At 42.4% G+C, this 21,871-nt stretch overlaps 1 protein-coding gene across 1 annotated transcript in view; it reads right to left on the bottom strand.

The window, feature by feature from the left end:
* The window catches only part of CDC123 (cell division cycle 123), a 336,138-nt gene that overhangs the window by 64,508 nt on the left and 249,759 nt on the right, over nucleotides 1-21,871 (bottom strand). The window contains exon 9 of the mRNA XM_053719163.1: nucleotides 21,785-21,813. Within this exon, the coding sequence (XP_053575138.1) occupies nucleotides 21,785-21,813 (29 nt within the window). The remainder of the gene's footprint in view (nucleotides 1-21,784; nucleotides 21,814-21,871) is intronic.

The raw sequence follows: 21,871 nt of genomic DNA, 5'->3' as shown, positions 1-21,871 counted from the left end.
CACCTCCATGCATTGAGCCACTGTTGGACAAATAGCAGACTGGAGAGAAAGGCAAGAAGCATGAAGTTTGGATTTTCTGACGTCTGTCAGAAAAATCTTCATGGACAGGGAATCTATAATTGTTCCTAAGAAACACATCCTTTTATCTGGAACAAGGGAACTCTTTCGCAGATTCACTTTCCCCCCCGTGGGAACGTAGAATAGACAACATCTCTTTATGAGTTTTTGCAAGATGAAATGATGGCGCTTGAACTAAGATGTCGTCCAGATAAGGCTCCACAGCAATACCCTGAGACCTGACCACTGCCAAAAGAGCCCCCAGAACCTTTGTGAAAATTCTGGGAGCTGTAGCAAAGCCAAAAGGAAGGGCAACAAACTGGAAATGTTTTTCCAGAGAGGCAAACCTCAGATACTGGTAATGATTCCTGTGAATGGGAACATGAAGATACGCGTCCTTCAGATCTATGGTCGTCATGAACTGACCCTTTTGTACTAAAGTAAGAATGGAACGGATGGTCTCCATTTTGAAGGACGGAACCCTGAGGAATTGGTTGAGACACTTTAAGTCCAATATGGGATGGAATGTGCTCTCCTTTTTGGGAACTACAAATAGATTTGAATAGAATCCTAGACCCTATTCCTCTAGGAACTGGAACAATTACTCCCAGGGAAGAAAGGTCCCTTACTCAGTTTAAGAAGGCCTCTCTCTTTATCCGGTCCGCAGATAACCTTGACAGGTGGAATTTGCCCCTGGGAGGACACAATTTGAATCCTATTCTGCAACCATGGGACACTATTCTGCAACCATGGGACCCCACTTGATCCAATACTGGATTGGGGGCAGTCCCTTATGCTGATTTTGAATCAGCGGAAGGTTTCTTGGCTTGCTTTCCTTTATTCCAAGGATGATTGGACCTTTAAGAAGACTTGGAGTGCTCCGACTTGGAAGAGGAGGATGAAGACTTGTGTCCCTTAAAGTTACGAAAGGAATGAAAATTAGAATTCTGGCAACCCTTAGGCCTATTCTTTTTATCCTGAGGTAGGAAAGAGCCCTTTCCAACTGTAATTTCGGAAATTATTTCAGCCAGACCTGGACCAAACAAGGCTTTACTCTTAAAAGGCAAAGATAAAAGCTTGGACTTGGATGTGACATCTGCAGATTTAAACCACAGAGTTCTGGGAGCTAAAACAGTGAAACCGGAAATCTTAGCTCCCAGCTTAAGAACTTGCATGTCGGCATACAAAATAAAGGTATTGACTAGTTTTAGAGCCTTGTTCCCATCTTGGATCTCCTCTAAAGTCGTCTCTTCTAAGATTAGATAAGTCCTCGCCCCAAAGTAGCAAGAACCTCCTATAAAAGTACTCAGAGGTGTTCTAATTAAATCTGAAATTAATCTCCTCTGAATCTGCAGAATTAGTCACTACAGTATCAGAATCTGATAATTCTCCCTCAGAAGCAACTGAGGTATCAACCTCATCCGATAACGCAGCCTTAGCGGAGTCAGAACCCTTATTAACATCCATATATTTAGATTTCCTCTTGCGCTTACCAGCAACTTTTGGAAAAGCTGATAATGCTGCTGATACAGCAGAAGTTATCTGCACAGCGAAATCCCCAGGTAAATAAACACCCAAAGGAGGTTGCAAGGACAACATTATCCTGAAGACAGAAGGCTCTGAGAGTGAAACCTTATCTTTAAATAATAAAAGTTTTATTTAGGCAAGAGGAGCAAAACTGCACAGGAGGAATAACATTGGCTTCTGTCAGGGTTTTTTCCCTGTTGTGTTTGCCATGTGGTGCTGGAAGCCATTTTACTCAACTCTCTTCCTGACTATGGTGCATTGTGGGGGATGCTGCTCATTTCCTGCACTTCCTTTTATGGCCAGACTGGTGTGCATCATCCATGTGAGACAGGATGCAGTCTCAGAATTGTGATGTCATCACTTATTATTTAAAGGGCCTCTGTTCAGTATGCTTTGCCTTTGCGTTGTCACAGACCTGTTTGTGAGAGCTCCTGTGTATTACCTGGCTGCCTGATGTCAAACCTTAGAAACCGATGATGATCTTTATGGATTGAAATATGAAGGAAAGCATCCTTCAAATCCACAGTAGTCATATATTGACCCTCCTGGATTATTGGCAAAATCGTTCGAATTGTCTCCATCTTGAATGATGGAAATTTGTTTAGACACTTGAGGTCCAAAATAGGTCTGAACGTTCCCTCTTTTCTGGGGACCACAAATAGGTTTGAGTAAAACCCCTGTCCCTGTTCCAATTTTGGAACAGGACAGATTACTCCCATAGTAAAAAGGTCTTTTACACAGCGTAAGAATGCCTCTCTCTTTATCTGGTTTGCAGATAATTTTGAAAGCTAAAATCTCCCTCTTGGGAGAAAATCCTTGAATTCCAATTGATAACAGTGGGTCACTATTTCTAGTGCCCAGGAATTCTGAACATCTCTTGCCCAAGCCTGATCAAAGAAAGAAAGTCTGCCCCCTACTAGATCCGGTCCCGGATCAGGGTCCACCCCTTCATGCTGCTTTGTGGAAGAAGAAGAGGCGGGGGGTCCTCCTTTAAAGTCCCGAAAGAAACTAAAATTATTCCGTTTACCCCTCATTTTAACCGACCTATCCTGAAGTAGGGCATGGCTCTTACCTCCTGTAATATCAGAAATGATCTCCTTCAATTCTGGCCCAAAAAGGGTCTTACTTTTAAAGGGAATAGCTAAAAGCTTATGTTTTGATGACACATCAGCAGACCAAGATTTAAGCCACAATGCTCTACGTGCTAAAATAGCAAATCCTGCATTTTTTGCTGCTAATTTAGCAATTTGAAAAGCGGCATCAGTAATAAAAGAATTAGCTAGCTTAAGAGCCTTAATTCTATCTAGAATGTCATCTAATGGAGTCTCAACCTTAAGAGATTCTAGAGCCTCAAACCAAAAAGCTGCTGCAGTAGTTACTGGAACAATGCAAGCCGTAGGTTGTAAAAGAAATCCCTGATTAACAAATAATTTCTTTAGTAGACCCTCTAATTTCTGATCCATAGGATCCTTGACAGCACAACTATCCTCAATGGGTATAGTAGTACGCTTAGCTAGGGAAGATATAGCTCCCTCTACCTTAGGGACCGTTTGCCATGAGTCCCGAATGGTATCTGATATAGGAAACATTTTCTTAAAATTAGGAGAGGGAGAAAACGGTATACCTGGTCTATCCCATTCCTTACTAATAATTTCCGAAATTCTCTTAGGAACCGGAAAAACATCAGTGTAAGTAGGAACTTCCAAATATTTATCCATTTTACACAATTTCTCAGGAGGAATCACAATAGGATCACAATCATCCAGAGTCGCTAAAACCTCCCTAAGCAACAGGCAGAGGTGTTCAAGCTTAAATTTAAAGGACATAGCATCCGAATCTGTCTGAGGCAAAACATTCCCTGAATCAGAAATTTCCCCCTCAGACAGTAATTCCCTGATCCCCAACTCAGAGCACTGTGAGGGAACATCGGAAATAGCTAATAAAGCATCAGAGGATTCAGTATTTACATTAATACTTGACCTACTGCGTTTACCCTGCAACACTGGTAATTTAGACAATACCTCTGTAAAAGTAGTTGACATAACTGCAGCCATCTCCTGCAGAGTAAAGGAATTAGACGCACTAGAAGTACTAGGCGTCGCTTGTGTGGGCATAAAAGGTTGTGACACTTGGGGAGAATTGGATGGCATATGCTGATTCTCTTCAGACTGAGAATCATCCCTAGGCACACTTACTTTATTTAAAATATGCTTTTTACATTGTAAAGCCCTTTCAGTACAAAAGTTACACAATGTTAGAGGGGGTTGCACAATAGCTTCTAAACACATAGAACAATGAGAAACCTCAATGTCAGACATGTTGAACAGACTAGTAATACCACAAAAGTCGTTTAAACACTTATTTATAGCATAAAATAAACATTTGAAAAAACGTGTACTGTGTCTTTAAGAAAAGAAAAAGTGAACAATTTTTCCAAAATGCACAAAAAACGTTAAATTATTCCCAAATTTAACTTAATATTGTTGGTTAATCCAAAAATTACTGCACCCAGAAGCAAGGGCAGAAATAAGGCTTTAGAAGTACTTATATCAACATGTAGTCAAAAGATAGATAAAAATACACTCTGCACCTCGCCACAGCTCTGCTGTGGCGCCTACCTGCCCCAGGGTACATCGAATCAAGTTTCCAACCCTTCAGACCAGCTACACAGTCCAGGAGCCACCGAGTTACTGTTTGCTGCTGCTAAGCCTGAAGAAATTGCGCCAAAATAGGCTCCGCCCCTTAAGGTCAAAAGTCAGAGTAGGCCCAAACAACACCACATGGAAATGCAGTTTTGCACTAAAGTAAAAATACACACACAATATAACCCTCAAACATAAAACCAATACGTTTTAAGTGCCAAAAATAAAAAACATAAAACATTGTTTTTTATATTGTCTCCCATGTCACATAATGCCCAAATATCAACTAATGATAAATATAAAATAGGGACTCCAGTAACACCCCTCTTATTAAAATAGGTTTTACTGCTTACCCCATTCCCATACAGGGAAATAATGCCAGCCAGTTCTGATACACCAAGTCTCCTCAGAAAAAAACGCTGCACATACCTTAATGCTGCTTGTAGCATGAAACCGGTCTCCACACTGAAGATGTCTTATGGTTACCTTCAGAAGTCTTGTGGGAACCAGCGTGGATCTTAGTTACAAATGCTAAGATCATCAAACCTCAGGGCAGAAATCTTCATCCATATCCCCCTGAGGAAAATAGTACGCACCGGTACCATTTAAAATAAAAAACTTCTTGATTGAAGAAACTAAAACTAACACCTCACTTTACCATGTCTTCCTAGTATAACACAGGCAAAGAGAATGACTGGGGGTGGAGGGGCTATATATACAGCTCTGCTGTGGTGCTTTTTGCCACTTCCTGTTAGCAGGAGGTTAATATCCCACAAGTAAGGATGAAATCCGTGGACTCGTCATATCTTTGTAAAAGAAAGTAACCTCAAATTTTCAAATTAGCATATAGGGCCACTTTTGAGCCCTTGGGTCTATAGTTGTCCATATGTATGTAGAGCTATCAAGTATATAGCATATAGGGCCATATTTGAGCCCTTATATAAAACAATTTCCTTAAACTAAAGAAACCACTCTCGGGTCTCAAACCACTAGAAAATGTATATTAAGAAAGGAGGAGAGTAAGACTATCATTATATAATATAGGAGTGGGAATATTACTAGCCGCTACATTGTGTCAGCCATATGTTAAATAGCAGGAAAATTATATGGAATCTGCGTTCCTGAGTTTAGCTGGTAAACAAATACTAAGGGAAGACCCTTAGGGGGGGAATCGGAGCCGACCAACTTATAGTATAAAACTAGTCAAATGGGACTGTGAGGGAAGGAAGTTCACAACCAACCGATGTAACATAGCTAATGAATGCCCAGGTATAAGCAGTTAAGGGCTATCCTTAATGTTTTACAGAAATATATACACATACAATTAGTTTTGAGAGGTTTACACATGTACTAAATGGGAAGGAATATGGGATGCATAGCAAATCACATGGGGTAAGCAATATCAACAGTAAACCATATAGTGCCCCAAATTACCAACCAAGACATAGTATGGTCTGCCATGCAGACCATAGTGCTCTAATTCAAACGTTACAGAATATCTCATACATACAGTTTCTTTAACAAATATAATACGGCATATTAAACTACAGTCGCCTGGGAGATCTAGGCTCGCGACTGCACCACCCCCGGCCGCTGGCGGCACAGTCACAAAATCAAAAGACCATATACGTCTGCTTTCCCAGGAAACACAACTCAGTGACATCCACTGGTCCCCGCATGCAAAAATTGTGCATACAGAAAGACCAGCAGGACACTAGAATAATACTAACTTGTAGCTAGTAACATGCAACAATAATTCTTAGGTAGGGGATATGTCATGTCGCAAAGGCAATAACAATATGATAGGATACCCAGTCCCCTTAAGTACACATGAATTATCTTTATGAGTTAATTATATATATATATATATATATATATATATATATATATATATATATATATATATATATATATATATATATATATATATAGACCTGTCACAAATGATATATCAAAACAACAATCAGTGCAGAGATAAACAAGAGGTAACCTAACAAACTGTAAAATTAGTAAACATGAAATTAACTGTATTTGGAGATCAAAGTCTCATAAACAGGAGTGGAAGAGACTATGTCCTTACGATAAAGATTGCACAGATAGATGAAGTCCCCAAACTCTTTAACATCAGTCCGTGTTTGGCCTCTGCCAGGGGACCTATCCCTCACCAACTAACCACATTATTATAGAGATATGCAACATGTCCCTTAGAAGCCGCATCAGCTATGGCTCCATCTCTACGATAGGATATAGTGTCCAGCAATTGGCAAAGGAAAGAGTCCATCTGCCGCAGAGGCCGACTCCCGGCCACAAGACGATCCAGACCTGTAACACAAGATTTCCACACCAGTATGCTCCCCGACATTGAAAAAGAGCCCACCGGAGCAAATAGGTAGAGTTCCCCTTTCACTGTCAATCTAAGAGCAGCGTACCAGTTAAGCTCAAGTTGATCCCCCTCCTCAAGAGTCTGCTTCCCGGAGCTTCGGTATTGGGGCATAGCAAGATCATTGCCTCTTGCCAGGACCTCTGTGCCATGCAACTCCCCGGCACAAAGTGAAATAGGTGAAAGCAGGGGATGTGGTAAGTAGGGCCTAGAATATATCTGTTCCTCTTGCCGGGGAGATTTCTGTTGGGCAAATGGCGGCTCACATTGGGTAGAAGCAATAGTTAAGGAGGCAGCCGACCCAGTCGGTAACAAGTTGCTCCGCATAGCCAAGTCACTTTCATCTCATTTCCGGCCAGTCCCATCGCACCGGTATAGGGAGGACACAGAGTTATCATGCAGATTGTCCTCATTAAAGGGGTCTTGAAGCTTCCCTAGGTTCTTCAAATCTGCGCTAGCCTGTAGATTCTGGTCAAACACCTTTATAAGTGTGAGCCTTAACTGTGTGAAATGGTCTTCTAGTAGTCTCAGGATTTCTTTATGCCACAAGGTCGCCGCCATCTTGGCTATTTCAGATATCATAATCCTTGAATAACTTGTCTTGACAGAGTGACAGATCGAATGCCAAAGAGTCTATGTTGGCTCCCAGACTTAAATTTGAGCTTTTAGAATATTTGAAGCTGGAGCTCTGTAGGAATGCGACCATACACCTTGGCGGTTGACTCCGCCCCCCAAAATGTGTTATTTAGATATTCGTTTATCATAGGAATTACGATTATGGTCATGATAAGCAGCATTCTGCTATTTTCAGCGCCGGATACATTAGTGTTAAAGTGTAACACACAAAGATCTGTGCAAATCCAAATCGTTCTGTGTCGCACTTTAATATATTCGGCGCCAAAAGTCAATACCCTCCTCCATATTAGGAATTTGTTTGATGAACTAATATCCAAAGAAATTTTTTTTGCACATACCTATTAAAGTGATAGTCTAGTCAAAATCAAACTTTCATGATTCAGGTAAAGCATGCAATTTTAAACAACTTTCTAATTTACTCCTATTTTACTTCGTTCTTTTGGTATCTTTATTTGAAAAAACAAGAATGTAAGCTTAGGAGCTGGCCCATTTTTGGTTCAGAACCCTGGGTAGCACTTGCTGATTGGTGGCTAGATTTAGGCAAGAGCTACCCAGGTGTTGAACCAAAAAACTAAATTTATGCCTACCTGATAAATTTCTTTCTTTCTTTTGCGATGTACAGAGTCCATGGATTCATCCTAACTTGTGGGATATTGTCCTTCCTGACAGGAAGTAGCAAAGAGAGCACCACAGCAGAGCTGTCTATATAGCTCCCCCCTTAACTCCACCCCCCAGTCATTCGACCGAAGGCTAAGGAAGAAAAGGAGAAACTATAAGGTGCAGAGGTGACTGAAGTTTACATAAAAAAATACTATCTGTCTTGAATAGACAGGGCGGGCCGTGGACTCGGTACATCACAAAAGAAAGAAATTTATCAGGTAAGCATAAATTTTGTTTTCTTTTGCATGATGTACCGAGTCCACGGATTCATCCTAACTTGTGGGATACCAATACCAAAGCTTTAGGACACGAATGAAGGGAGGGACAAGACAGGAACCTAAACGGAAGGCACCACTGCTTGCAAAACCTTTCTCCCAAAAATAGCCTACGAAGAAGCAAAAGTATTAAATTTGTAAAATTTTGAAAAGGTATGAAGCGAAGACCAAGTCGCAGCCTTACAGATCTGTTTAACAGAAGCATCATTTTTAAAAGCCCATGTGGAAGCTACCGCTCTAGTAGAATGAGCTGTAATCCTTTCAGGAGGCTGCTGTCCAGCAGTCTCATAAGCCAAATGGATGATGCTTTTCAGCCAAAAGGAAAGAGAAGTCGCCGAAGCCTTTTGACCCCTACGCTTTCCAGAATAGACAACAAACAAAGAAGATGTTTGACGAAAATCATTGGTTGTCTGCAAATAAAATTTCAAAGCACGAACCACGTCCAAGTTGTGCAACAGACGTTCCTTCTTACAAGAGGAGGATTAGGACACAGAGAAGGAACAACAATTTCTTGATTGATATTCCTGTTAGTAACAACCTTAGGTAGGAACCCAGGCTTGGTACGCAAAACCACCTTATCAGCATGGAACACCAGATAAGGTGAGTCACATTGTAAAGCAGATAGTTCAGAAGCTCTTCGAGCTGAAGAGATAGCAACTAGAACCAAAACTTTCCAAGATAAAATCTTAATATTTATGCAATGCATGAGTTCAAACGGAACCCCCTGAAGAACTCGAAGAACTAAATTTAGACTCCATGGTGGAGCAATAGGTTTAAACACAGGCTTGATTCTAACTAAAGCCTGACAAAAAGCCTGGAACATCTGCCAGATGCTTGTGCAACAAAATAGACAGAGCAGATATCTGTCCCTTTAGGGAACTAGCTGATAATCCTTTCTCCAATCCCTCTTGGAGAAAAGACAAAAACTTAGGAATCCTGATTTTACTCCAGGAGAAGCCTTTGGATTCGCACCAAAAAATATATTTACGCCATATCTTATGATAACTTTTCCTGGTAACAGGCTTTCGAGCCTGAATCAAGGTAGTTATGACTGACTCAGAGAAACCCCGCTTTGATAGAATCAAGCGTTCAATCTCCACGCAGTCAGTTGCAGAGAAATTAGATTTGGATGCTTGAATGGACCTTGAACCAGAAGGTCCTGTCTCAATTGCAGAGACCATGGTGGAAGGGATGACATGTCCACCAGGTCTGCATACCAAGTCCTGCATGGTCACGCAGGCGCTATCAAAATCACAGACGCTCTCTCCTGTTTGATTCTGGCAATCAGACGTGGAAGGAGAAGGAAAGGTGGAAACACATAAGCAAGGTTGAACGACCAGGGTACTGCTAAAGCATCCATCAGTACTGCCTGAGGATCCCTTGACCTGGAGCCGTAACGAGGAAGTTTGGCGTTCTGACGAGACGCCATCAGATCCAACTCTGGTGTACCCCATAGCCGCACCAGCTGAGCAAACACCTCAGGATGGAGTTCCCATTCCCCCGGATGAAAAGTCTGACGACTTAGAAAATCTGCCTCCCAGTTCTCTAAACCTGGGATATAGATCGCTGACAGATAGCAAGAGTGAGCCTCTGCCCATTGGATTATCCTTGAGACCTCTATCATCGCCAAGGAACTCTTTGTTCCGCCCTGATGATTGATATAAGCCACAGTCGTGATGTTGTCCGACTGAAACCCGATGAATCTGGCCGAAGCCAGCTGAGGCCATGCCTGGAGAGCATTGAATATCGCTCTTAATTCCAGAATATTTATTGGTAGGAGAGCTTCCTCCCGAGTCCACAAACCCTGAGCTTTCAGGGAATTCCAGACTGCACCCCAGCCCAGAAGACTGGTGTCTGTCGTCACTATAACCCATTCTGGCCTGCGGAAACACATTCCCTGGGACAGATGATCCTGTGACAACCACCAAAGAAGAGAGTCTTTGGTCTCTTGATCCAGATTTATCTGAGGAGATAAATCCACATAATCCCCATTCCACTGATTGAGCATGCATAGTTGCAGTGGTCTGAGATGCAATCGAGCAAACGGAACTATGTCCATTGCCGCTACCATTAGTCCGATTACCTCCATACACTGAGCCACTGCCGGCCGAGGAATGGAATGAAGAGCTCGGCAGGTGGACAAAATTTTTGATTTCCTGACCTCCGTCAGAAATATTTTCATGTCCACCGAGTCCATCAGAGTCCCTAGAAATGAAACTCTTGTGAGGGGGGAAAGAGAACTCTTTTTTACGTTCACTTTCCACCCGTGAGACCTTAGAAAGGCCAACACTAAGTCCGTGTGAGACTTGGCTAGTTGGAAGGATGACGCTTGAATTAGAATGTCGTCTAGATAAGGCGCCACTGCTATGCCCCGTGGCCTTAACAGAAAGGCGAACCTGAGGAACTGGTGATGATCTTTGTGGATAGGAATGTGTAGATACGCATCCTTTAAGTCCACGGTGGTCATATATTGACCCTCCTGAATCAATGGTAAGATAGTCCGAATGGTCTCCATCTTGAAAGATGGAACTCTTAATTGGAATTGGTTTAGGATCTTGAGATCCAGAATTGGTCTGAAGGTTCCCTCCTTTTTGGGAACTATAAACAGATTGGAGTAGAACCCCTGCCCCTGTTCTGCTTTTGGAACTGGGCAGATCACTCCCATGGTAAAAAGGTCTTCTACACAGCGTAAGAACGCCTCTCTTTTTGTCGGGTTTACAGACAATTGAGACAGATGGAACCTCCCCCTTGGAGGGGAATCCTTGAAATCTAGAAGGTATCCCTGGGTTACAATTTCTACTGCCCAGGAATCCTGAACGTCTCTTGCCCAGGCCTGAGCAAAGAGAGAGTCTGCCCCCTACTAGATCCGGTCCGGGATCGGGGGCTACCCCTTCATGCTGACTTAGTGGCAGCCGCAGGCTTTTTGGCCTGTTTACCCTTGTTCCAAGTCTGATTAGGTCTACAGGTTGGCTTGGATTAAGCAAAGTTCCCCTCTTGCTTTGCAGCAGGGGAAGAGGTAGAGGGACCACTCTTGAAGTTTCGAAAGGAACGAAAATTATTTTGTTTGGTCCTAGTCTTATTTGACTTATCCTGAGGGAGGGTATGACCCTTCCCTCCAGTAATGTCTGAAATGATCTCTTTCAACGCAGGCCCGAATAGGGTCTTACCTTTGAAAGGGATGGACAAAAGCTTAGATTTAGATGACACATCAGCTGACCAGGACTAAAACCATAACGCTCTACGCGCTAAAATGGCAAAACCTGAATTCTTAGCCGCTAATTTAGCAAGAAGAAAAGCGGCGTCTGTAATAAAAGAATTAGCCAACTTAAGAGCCTTAATTCTGTCCAAAATATCATCTAGTGGGGTCTCCATCTGAAGAGCCTCTTCTAGAGCCTCAAACCAAAAGGCAGCTACAGTGGTTACAGGAACAATGCACACTATAGGTTGAAGAAGAAAACCTTGATGAACAAAAATTTTCTTTAGGAGACCCTCTAATTTTTTATCCATAGGATCAATGAAAGCACAACTGGCTTCAATGGGTATAGCTGTACGCTTAGCCAGGGTAGAAATAGCTCCCTCAACCTTAGGGATCGTCTGCCATAAGTCCTTTATGGTGTCAGAAATGGGAAACATTTTCTTAAAAACAGGAGGGGGAGAATACCTGGTTTATCCCACTCCTTAGTAACAATGTCCGAAATCCTCTTAGGGACCGGAAACACATCAGTGTAAACAGGAACCTCTAAATATTTGTCCATTTTACACAATTTCTCTGGAACTACAATAGGGTCACAATCATCCAGAGTAGCTAAAACCTCCCTGAGCAATAAGCGGAGGTGCTCTAGCTTAAATTTAAATGCCGTCATATCTGAATCTGTCTGAGGGAACGTCTTTCCTGAATCAGAAATCTCTCCCTCAGACATCAAATCCCTCATCCCTACTTCAGAACATTGTGAGGGAATATCGGATACGGCTACTAAAACGTCAGAAGGCTCAGCATTTGTTCTTAACCCAGAGCTACTACGCTTCCCTTGCAAACCAGGCAGCTTAGATAAAACCTCAGAGGGTAGTATTCATAACTGAAGCCGTATCTTGCAAGGTGAAAGAATTAGACGCACTAGAAGTACTTGGCGTGGCTTGTGTGGGCGTTACTGGTTGAGACACTTGGGGAGAACTAGATGGCAAAAACTGATTTCCTTCTGTCTGAGAATCATCTAATGCCAAACCTTTATAAGTCAAAATATGCTGTTTGCAATTTATAGACATATCAGTACAAGTGGGACACATTCTAAGAGGGCTTCTAAACAAATTGAACAACGAGTTTCCTCAGTGTCAGACATGTTTAACAGACTAGTAATAAAGCAAGCAAGCTTGGAAAACACTTTATTTAATGAAAAAAACACAATTTGCAAAAACGGTACTGTGCCTTTAAGAGAAAAAAAGGCATACACAAACTGCAAAACAGGTTAAAATTGCTTCAATTTTTCTGAAATTTTAACAGTGTACCCACTAAGCTTTAGAAGGATTGCACCACAAGTTAATAAGCAATAAACCCCCAAATGAAAAAAAAACGGATTGAAAAATTTCTAAAACCGGTTAAACACCCCTATAAGCACCTACCTGCCTTTAGGTTAAAGCTTCAAATAGGCCCTCAGAAGATCATCAGGACCTCAGGAGAAGTTGCTTGCTGCTTGTCTGTATAATTAAATGCGCAACTGAGGTGCGAAAATAGGCCCCGTCCACCTCACTCGATGTTACTGGGGCCTAGTCAAATCTAACAAACCTAGTTTGAAAACCATGTGGGTTATAACAAACCCAAAATAAGCCAAATGACCCCTCAAGCAAACGTCCCATTAACATAAACGTTACTCCCAGAACACACAAATGTTTGTACCAATTTTAAATAAACAGACTGAGTGCCCAAAATTTTTTTTTAGCCCTTTATGCAAGCAGGTAAAACCTCTTTTATACTAGGATTACTGCTTCCCCTTCCCCTAATGGGGATACTGTCAGCCTTTCTGAGTTAACACCGTCTCTGCTATATAGCAAGAACCGTTCCTCACACTGAAGTTTTCCTGTACTCCTCAGCTCATGTGGGAACAGCAGTGGACCTTAGTTACAAATGCTAAGATCATCATCCTCCAGGCAGAAATCTTCATCTATGTCCTGCCTGAGAGCAAATAGTACAACACCGGTACCATTTAAAAATAACAAACTCTTGATTGAAGATGAAACAGTTTAACACCTCTTCTCTTTACTCTTCCTGCCAGCAAAGAGAATGACTGGGGGGTGGAGTTAAGGGGGGAGCTATATAGACAGCTCTGCTGTGGTGCTCTCTTTGCTACTTCCTGTCAGGAAGGACAATATCCCAAAAGTTAGGATGAATCCGTGGACTCGGTACATCATGCAAAAGAAATGGGCCGGCTCCTAAGCTTACATTTAAATAAAGATACCAAGAGAACGAAAAATTGATAATAGGAGTAAATTAGAAAGTTGCTTAAAATTGCATGCTCTATCAGAATCATGAAAGTTTTTTTGACTAGACTATATCTTTTTTTTTTTTTTTTTTTTTTTCAAAGAAACTTTATTGAAAGTAAACATGATACATTGCATAAGCATAAAGGTCAGCAAGGATACAACAACAATATACAGAACTGAAATCTTACAGTAAGTTGTTTGTTACATTTCTGAAACTAATTGTTCATAAAATCTATGTGTAACCAAAATTCTTTGTAACATTTCCATACGTCTCGCATCTGAGATATGTTATTATTATGCTTTACTGAAAGCAAACATCAAGAATCTCTGCTGCCTTGAGATTATGACGGGCAATGGAAATAATGAGCCCGTCGTGAGAGGAAAAAGAGGAAATAGTGTAAGAATAAAGGAAATACGAAAATGGAAGAGAGAAAAAGGGGTGTGAAGAGGAGAGAGGGGAAAGGAAGGGGTTCTCATCATTGGGATAGGGGGGTGGGGGAAGAGAAGGAGAGAAAGGGAAAAGGAAAGAAAAAAAAAAAAAAAAAAAAAAAAAAAAAAAGGGTGGGGGGGAAGGGAGGAGGAGGTCAAGCGTGTGTTTACATTGAAAAGGGGCGAGGTATCAGGAGCTCATCTAACCAGGGGTCTCCAAATCTCTTTCATGTATTCATGAATTTCGATTCGATCGTCTCTCATATATCGAAATCTTTCTAGTGCCAAGTGTCTGTCCACCTTGGCTTCCCAGTCTGCTGCAAGAGGGATTTTATCTGATTTCCAGTGTTGGGGGATGAGGGCTTTTGCGCTATTTAACATTATATATAGTAGATATTTTTTAGGTTTCTCTGTCATTTTGGGCAGCCCATGGAATAGTAAAAAGTCCGGATTTCTGCGTAATGTAATATTTAATTTGGAGTCAATGATATCCATTACAGAGCTCCAGAATGGAGATATCATATCACAGGACCACCAGATGTGGAGAAAAGTCCCGACCTCTCCACAGCCCCTCCAGCACCTACCATCTGATTTCTTATACATTTTTTTAATCTTGTCTGGTGTAAGATACCACCGGGACAGATATTTGTAGTTGGATTCTAAGGTTCTAGCTGATATTGAGGCTTTAGAGTGGTTGTGGTATATTTTGTGCCAGTCTGTGTCTGTGAGAGGACAGTCTAGCTCACTATTCCACTGTCTAACAAAGGTAGGTATATGGCAGTCCTTATGTGATGACAGTAGCTTGTACATGATTGAGATTAAGTGTGAGGGAGTGCGAGTCAACAGGCAGAATGATTCTGTCTGGCTCACTGGTCTGGAGATGCTGCCCATCCTTTTATGTGTGAGCACAAAATGCTGAAGCTGCCTGTGGAAAAACCATGGTATGTTCAGGCCCATCTCCTCCAATTCATCTAGACTCCTGAGTTTGTTATTTAGTAGTAACCTATGGAACATGGTCTGGTCCAGTCGTGTCTTGTCAAGAGTCGGCAGGGCGATACCTGGGAAAGGAATGTCTGGATTATGTGTAAAGGGCGTAAGAGGAGAAGGATTTGAGGAGATATGCGGATGTTCTATTAGTGTTCTATCCCATTGCGAGAAGAATTCCCTCAGCAGCGGGTACTGGCTAATGATTTTAGGTCTGTTCTTGTTTGAAATCCATCCCAATGTGCCTGCATTTTGAGTGTTCAATATAGCCCGTCCCACCTGGACCCAAGTTTTATCCCTAGAGTTGACACACCATTCAACTTGATGTTGGAGATTAATAGCCTTTTTATAAAGTAGCAGGTTCGGGATGCCCAGCCCGCCCCTCTCTTTAGGTAAGTATAGTGTGTTTCTGGGAACCCTAGGTCTGATGCCCCCCCATATATATTCCTCCAGTTGACTTTGAAGTTTTGATAGGTACTGGTTGGGAAACGGGGTAGGGAGAGTCTGAAGGTAGTATAGAATCCTCGGGAGGATATTCATTTTTACCACCCCTATCCTACCCAACCATGAAATCTGTTTGTTTCTCCAGGATGAGAGGTCGCCCACAATTGATTGGGATAATTGAGTGTAATTAGCCTCGAAGAGGCTTTCTGTTTTGGGGGTGAGGTTGATCCCCAGATATTTGAGTGTCTGCGTTTTTACCCGCAATTTGCAAATATCTGCTAAGCGGCATATGTCCGTTTGGGGTAAGTTGATGTTTAAAATTTCTGATTTGGCTTGGTTCAAATGAAAATTGGAGACTTTTCCATATTCCTCAAATTCTCGAAGAATTTCCGGGATTGAGGTTATCGGGTCAGTGACCGATAGAAGGATATCGTCCGCATATAGCGAAACCTTATGTTCCTGGTCTCCTATCCTAATGCCAGGGATTTTCTGGTTGTCTCGAATCTTCTGTGCTAATATCTCTATGGAGAGGGCGAACAATAAGGGAGATAAGGGGCAGCCCTGGCGTGTGCCGTTTGAGATTTTAAAAGGGTCAGATAGAATATTGTTGACTTTTACTTGTGCGGTTGGGCCCGAATATAGAGAGAAGACTTTTTTGATGAAGGTTTGGCCGAAATTCATTTTTAGTAGGACCGCCCTGAGAAAGTTCCAATTGAGCCTGTCAAAGGCTTTCTCAGCGTCCGTTGATATAAGTACTGATGGGATGTTATTAACTTGCGCATAGTTCACCAGCAGAGCAGCCTTTAAAGTGTTGTCTCTGGCCTCTCTGCCAGGGACAAAGCCCACCTGATCTGGAGAGATTAGTTGTGGCAAGAATTTGTTTAACCTTGAAGATAAAATTTTTGCAAAAATTTTCAGGTCAACATTAAGGAGGGATATTGGCCTGAAATTTTCAGGCCGGTCTGTCGACTTCCCTGGCTTTGGAATGGTTGTAACATGCGCAAGGAGCATAGTTGATGGGAAATCATGGGAATTTCCGATGTTATTAAATAGGGAGGCTAGGCGGGGGGATAGAATGTCTTTAAAATTTTTATAGTATTTTACGCTGAAACCGTCTGGGCCTGGGCTTTTACCTGCCGGTAAGTTATCTATAGTCTTGGCCACCTCTTCTGTAGGAATGTCTGCGTCCAGACTCGTTCTTTCCTCATCAGAGAGGGTCGTGAGAGATAAGGGTTCTAGATAGGAGTCAATAGGGGATCCCAGAGGTATCCCCTCAGAGACCACTGGGGAGACCATCTCATCCCGGAGATTGTACAAATTCTGGTAATAGGATCTAAGTACTTCTGCTATAGAAGGGCTGTCTGAGCAAGTTTGGCTATTACGGTTTAATATGGAGTGAATGTGGGACTTAGACTGTCTCCTTTTTAAAGCTCTCGCCAAGAGTTTACCGGGCTTATCTCCGAATTCATAGTACTTTTGTTGCAGCTTTAGTGCGGTGATTTGGTGTTCCCTAGAGTGTATGTCTTGTATTTCTCTCCTGGCTTGAAGAAGATTTTGTTTGATCAGTGCGTCTGTCGGTGTTGTCTTATGTTTGGATTCTAGGTCATGTATCTGCTTAAGGAGGGTCGTGTATCTGAGTCTGAGCTGCTTAGATTGAGAAGCTTTCTGTTGTATTAGTTCGCCTCTAATTACACACTTATGGGCCTCCCACACAACATGGCCCGGTACCTCCCCATTCTCATTATTCTGAAAATATTCCTGTATTTTAGTAGTGATTAGGGTTTTAATTACTTGGTTATTCAGCAAAAAGTCATCAAACCTCCAGATGAAAGGTCTGTCTGGTGCTGAGGGCCACTTTATCTGACATACTACTGGGGCATGGTCAGACCAGGTCATGGGAAGTATCTTTGTGTTTAAGACTCCCGCTAAGGTCAGTTGGTCAGTGAAAAAATAATCAATCCTAGAGTATACTTCGTGAGGGTGGGAATAAAAAGTGTAATCTCGTCTGGTGGGATAAAGTATTCGCCACGTGTCATGAATCGCTAGTTCTTCTAGTCTGGCGTTGCACTGTCTGAGGGTCTTGTTGGAAACTGAGGTTGTCATTTTGGAGGTGTCTAAGATGGGATCAAGTGGGACATTGAAGTCACCACCAAGTATCAGCGCTCCTTTACGGAGTTCAAAAATTTTGTTAGTTAGGGAATTCAAAAATGTATTCTGGTGTTGGTTCGGGAAATAGGCATTGACAAGAGTGACAAGTCTATTATGAAGTGTACCTATGATTATCAGATATCGACCCTCCGGGTCCTTCTCTATATGAGAAAGCGAAAAAGGGGAGGATTTTTTTATCAATATACCCACCCCGTTTTTTTTAGAGGTACCAGATGCAAAAAAGGAAGTGGGGAATTTAGGGTTAAACCAAGCCGGTTCCTTCCCCCTACAAAAGTGCGTCTCCTGCAAAAATACGACATCGCAGTGTGCGCGAGTAACATCCCGAATGAGATGGGAACGTTTTTCTGGGATATTAAGACCTTTAGTGTTTAATGTCATAAAGGACAAAGTTTGTGTCCCGTGATCAGTCATAGTTGGGGTTGGAGGGGTAGAAGAAGAGGAAAAAAAAAAAAAAAAAAAAAAAAAAAAAAAAGGGGGGGGAGGGGTATTAGAGGGAAGTACAAGTTCAGGAAGGGGTTAAAGGGTAGTTAGGGATTAGAGAGAAAGAAGTCTGAAGAAAAAGATTTCTTGGAAATATATATCTAAAAACAAAAAAGAGAATAAAAAGAGAAGGTGAAGAGAGCGTGAAGAGAGCGATAGTCGGGCAACCCACTGTTGACAGTGAACGACCGAGGACCGCAAGCAAGGTGGAAAGGGTAAAAAGAGTAAGAAGAGTATGGGATCTGTATCCCTGCGTCCGATGCAAATAAAAGAGAAAAAAGAGATGAAAGGTAAAAGGAAGGAGTATAGCATGTCCCAGTAAGTAGATTTTATATAACATCGAGGGTAATAAGGGGTGAAAGGGTGCATATACGAGGAAGTAATATACTCTACATAACTGAGATCTCACATCTGACTCTGCAATTAAGGATAAGAGTTGACATGAGAACAACAATAACATTAAGAACAGTAGGACATCCATTACAATTGAGAACCTGTGAAACAAGACTGCAGTGTAGCCCAAATGAACACATTGGGGTCAAAGAATACATTAACCTAAGGTAAATTATAAATCGGGTAGTAATATTTATTCTAAAACATTTACCCTAAATACCCCGTTTGGGTTTTCTCATGAAATTGCCCAGCCACACCTGGAACTAAGCTAGCCGTGGGGTAGGAGGGCCCATTCTGTCTATTAGGTTCTAATCCCCTGTGGTAGTTTGCCAGTGACATTTAGAGGCCCAGCGTATCTATAATGTCTAACTTTATATAGCTCTGTACTCGGAGGTACAGTAGGAAGCTAACTCGTTTGCTAGGTGTCGGGGCACATGTAACCACTCAAACCTTTGGGGTGCAATCTATACTGTAAAACATATTAAATAAAGGTGAAACATTGTAAACATAACATATCTAACAATTTAAGTAGTTTTGAGTTAGTAGAGACATGCACCTTTGGGTATAGGTATACGCATGGCAACCACTCAATCCTCTTCTTATGACCAACAATAAAAATTTAAGTTAGTAACATTGAATCTAAATAAACAGATGCTTGATCACTTATCTGGATCTTGAACAAAGTCCTCTGCATGTCATGGTCTCCCAAAAAATCAGGGAGATGCAATCTACAAGTTCTGGTTTCTGAGAGAGGTTGCCTCTTCTTCTTGATGGGGTATTTCAATATCTAATATGTTGCAGAAGTCCTGTAGGTCTGCCTGAGTTCTGAATATCGCTTGTTTCCCTTTATGGGTAGCAATAAGGCAGACCGGGAAACCCCATTTATATTGAATTTTGTGTGATTGGAGTGCGCTGGTTAAAAAACGAAGGTCTCTTCTTTTCTGTAATGTCATCTGACTCAGATCAGAGAATATTTGAATAGGGATGCCAGCATGTGTAAGCTCCTTGATAGTCCGTGCTTTCTGGGAGATTGCATCTTTGTCCCTGTAGCTCAGAAACTTCACAATTATATCCCTTGGGGGGGCTTTAGGTGATGGTCTGGGCCGTAGAGTTCGGTGAGCCCTCTCTAACTGGACAGCTGGTGAGCTTGGTGTCCCTTTTATAGTCCGGAATAAGTCTTGTAAGTAACCCTCTAGTGCTGAGTTGTTTACTGATTCCGGCACCCCTCTTATCCGGAGATTATTACGCCTGCCTCTGTTGTCCAGGTCTTCAACCCTGGACAGCAGAAATTGAATGTCTCCCTCCTGTTCTAGAGCCCTTTGGGTATTAGCTGTTACCTGAGCCTGTATAGTATCTTGCTTCTTCTCCAGGGTATGAACCTGCTGGTTAATTTGGTGAAAGTCTTTTTTTAAGTCCCCGAAGAGAGACCTCATTTCGGATAGTACCATGTTGATGTCAGCTTTGGTAGAGTGGACTCTAAGGTCCTCTTCAGATGGTTGGTCTTGTGGGTGTGTACTCAGGGCTGTGTGCTCGATTAATGCTAGAGAGGGTGCAGCACCTGTGTTTTCACTACTTATTGGGTCCTGTGTCGCAGTCGCCATTTTAAGGTAGTTAGTGAGGTTTGTGCTTTTAGGGCCTTTCTCCCCTTTGGTATTTTTTCTGTGAGACATTGCCCTTAGGGAGTCCTATTAAGTGCTTCCAGCTGGGTGAGATGCGGTGAAAAGGCAATGAAAGCTCTTGAGGGGGCCAGGTGGAGGGGTGAGGATAACAGGGGGCTGTATGTCAGCAGGAGAGCGAATCAAGAACAAGTCAAACGTTATATTCCAGAAATGGTCTTGGCTCTCTATGTGCAGAGTTATGTGATAGAGGTGGGGGCTTTTCCTTTTGTTCAGTTGTTTCCCCTTATTTGAAAAAGAAAGGGGGTTGTGTATAATGTCACTGGGAAACTGAGCACTCTGTGAGGGGGAATCGCCTTACACTGTCAAGTTTGTGGTATATGCCAGCAGCCTGGTTTCCAAAACAGTGCAAAAAGTTTATTGCTCAAAATGTAGTGTGATAGTGCTTATAACGATTTAACTTGAATCCCAGAGCACGTTCACAATTGCCATCTACTGTGTCTCCCCAATATCATGCTCTGCCCCTGTGTATTAAATTGTGCTGAAATAATGTTTTACAGCCCACTGCTAAGTTCCAAATGTGACCGCTTATGTTTGGGGCACTAAACAGGCAGTCCCCGCTGTGTTACTGACCATCAGAGATTGCTCGGTCCCATAGAGGTGGCGGGTGCCGCAGCTCCACGTGGTCAGGGCCCTTATGTGATATAGGTTCCCAGGAGAGGACCCCCGGCACTCTGTCAGGTTAGATTATTTCTCCTCAGCACTCCGCTACCGTCGTACCGACCTACCCCTTAACAGAAGCAAGCCGGAGGGGACAGGTGGCCTCCCCAGGGACGGCAGCCGGGAGCGCGAGGTCAGGTGAGGTCCGCTCGGGAGTTGGATATAGTCCGGCTTACCCCTGATAGATCCGTTCTCTTGCTGTGTAGTGTGGTCGCAGTGTAGATTAGAGGCGCTCCAGAGAGCTGTGTGTGTTAATCGGTTCCCACCAGGAGAGCGCGCGGCTCACATCAGTGCGGTCGGGTAGGCCTCAGTTGTTGCCAGGGCTGCGTTACCGCTAATAGTGTACCCTTTATAAATCTGAAATCGTAGTAGGGACATTCAGACCCACAATCCTGTTGTTTGATTAATGTTAGGACTGCTTTCTCCTTATTAATTATAGATACATCGGACGCAGGGCATGGGAGCCAGGAATTAGTCAGCCATGTCCCTGCGTGGCCAGGCTCCGCCCCCTCTAGACTATATCTTTAACTCTCAAAACGTTAACTGATGTGAGGGATTCAGAGCTTATCAGCGTGATATACAGTGTACATAGCGCAAGCTGAATGTTGTAGTGAGCTGGTTCCATGTGAGGCCACAGTTGTAGAACAAAATATGCCTGTAAAACACAGTTTAACGTGTTGCCATATTATCACTGCTAGCTACGTGAAGACAGAAAACATACAACAATCTCCTGAATTATTCGTCATCTCCTAGAAATCGACCAGTAGAGCTTGATCTGCCTTTTTTTGAGGTTTAGCTACTATATATGAATACAGAGGAACATTTACATTTTGGTTGCCAACATTTTAGAGGGTTTGATACAATAAATATGTATTTTAAACATAATGTTTTACTTACTTGGCTGTCTCTGTATACATCAAGAACATCTGAAAGAAAAAGAAAAATATTACAAATGACCAGTGGACACTACAGTCACCTTCTAGT

Source organism: Bombina bombina, chromosome 6, assembly GCF_027579735.1.
Source record: "Bombina bombina isolate aBomBom1 chromosome 6, aBomBom1.pri, whole genome shotgun sequence".
In the NCBI taxonomy this organism is placed as follows: Eukaryota; Metazoa; Chordata; class Amphibia; order Anura; family Bombinatoridae; genus Bombina; species Bombina bombina.
The sequence above is the reverse complement of the archived record's forward strand: the minus strand, read 5'-3'. Positions and strand labels throughout refer to the sequence as shown.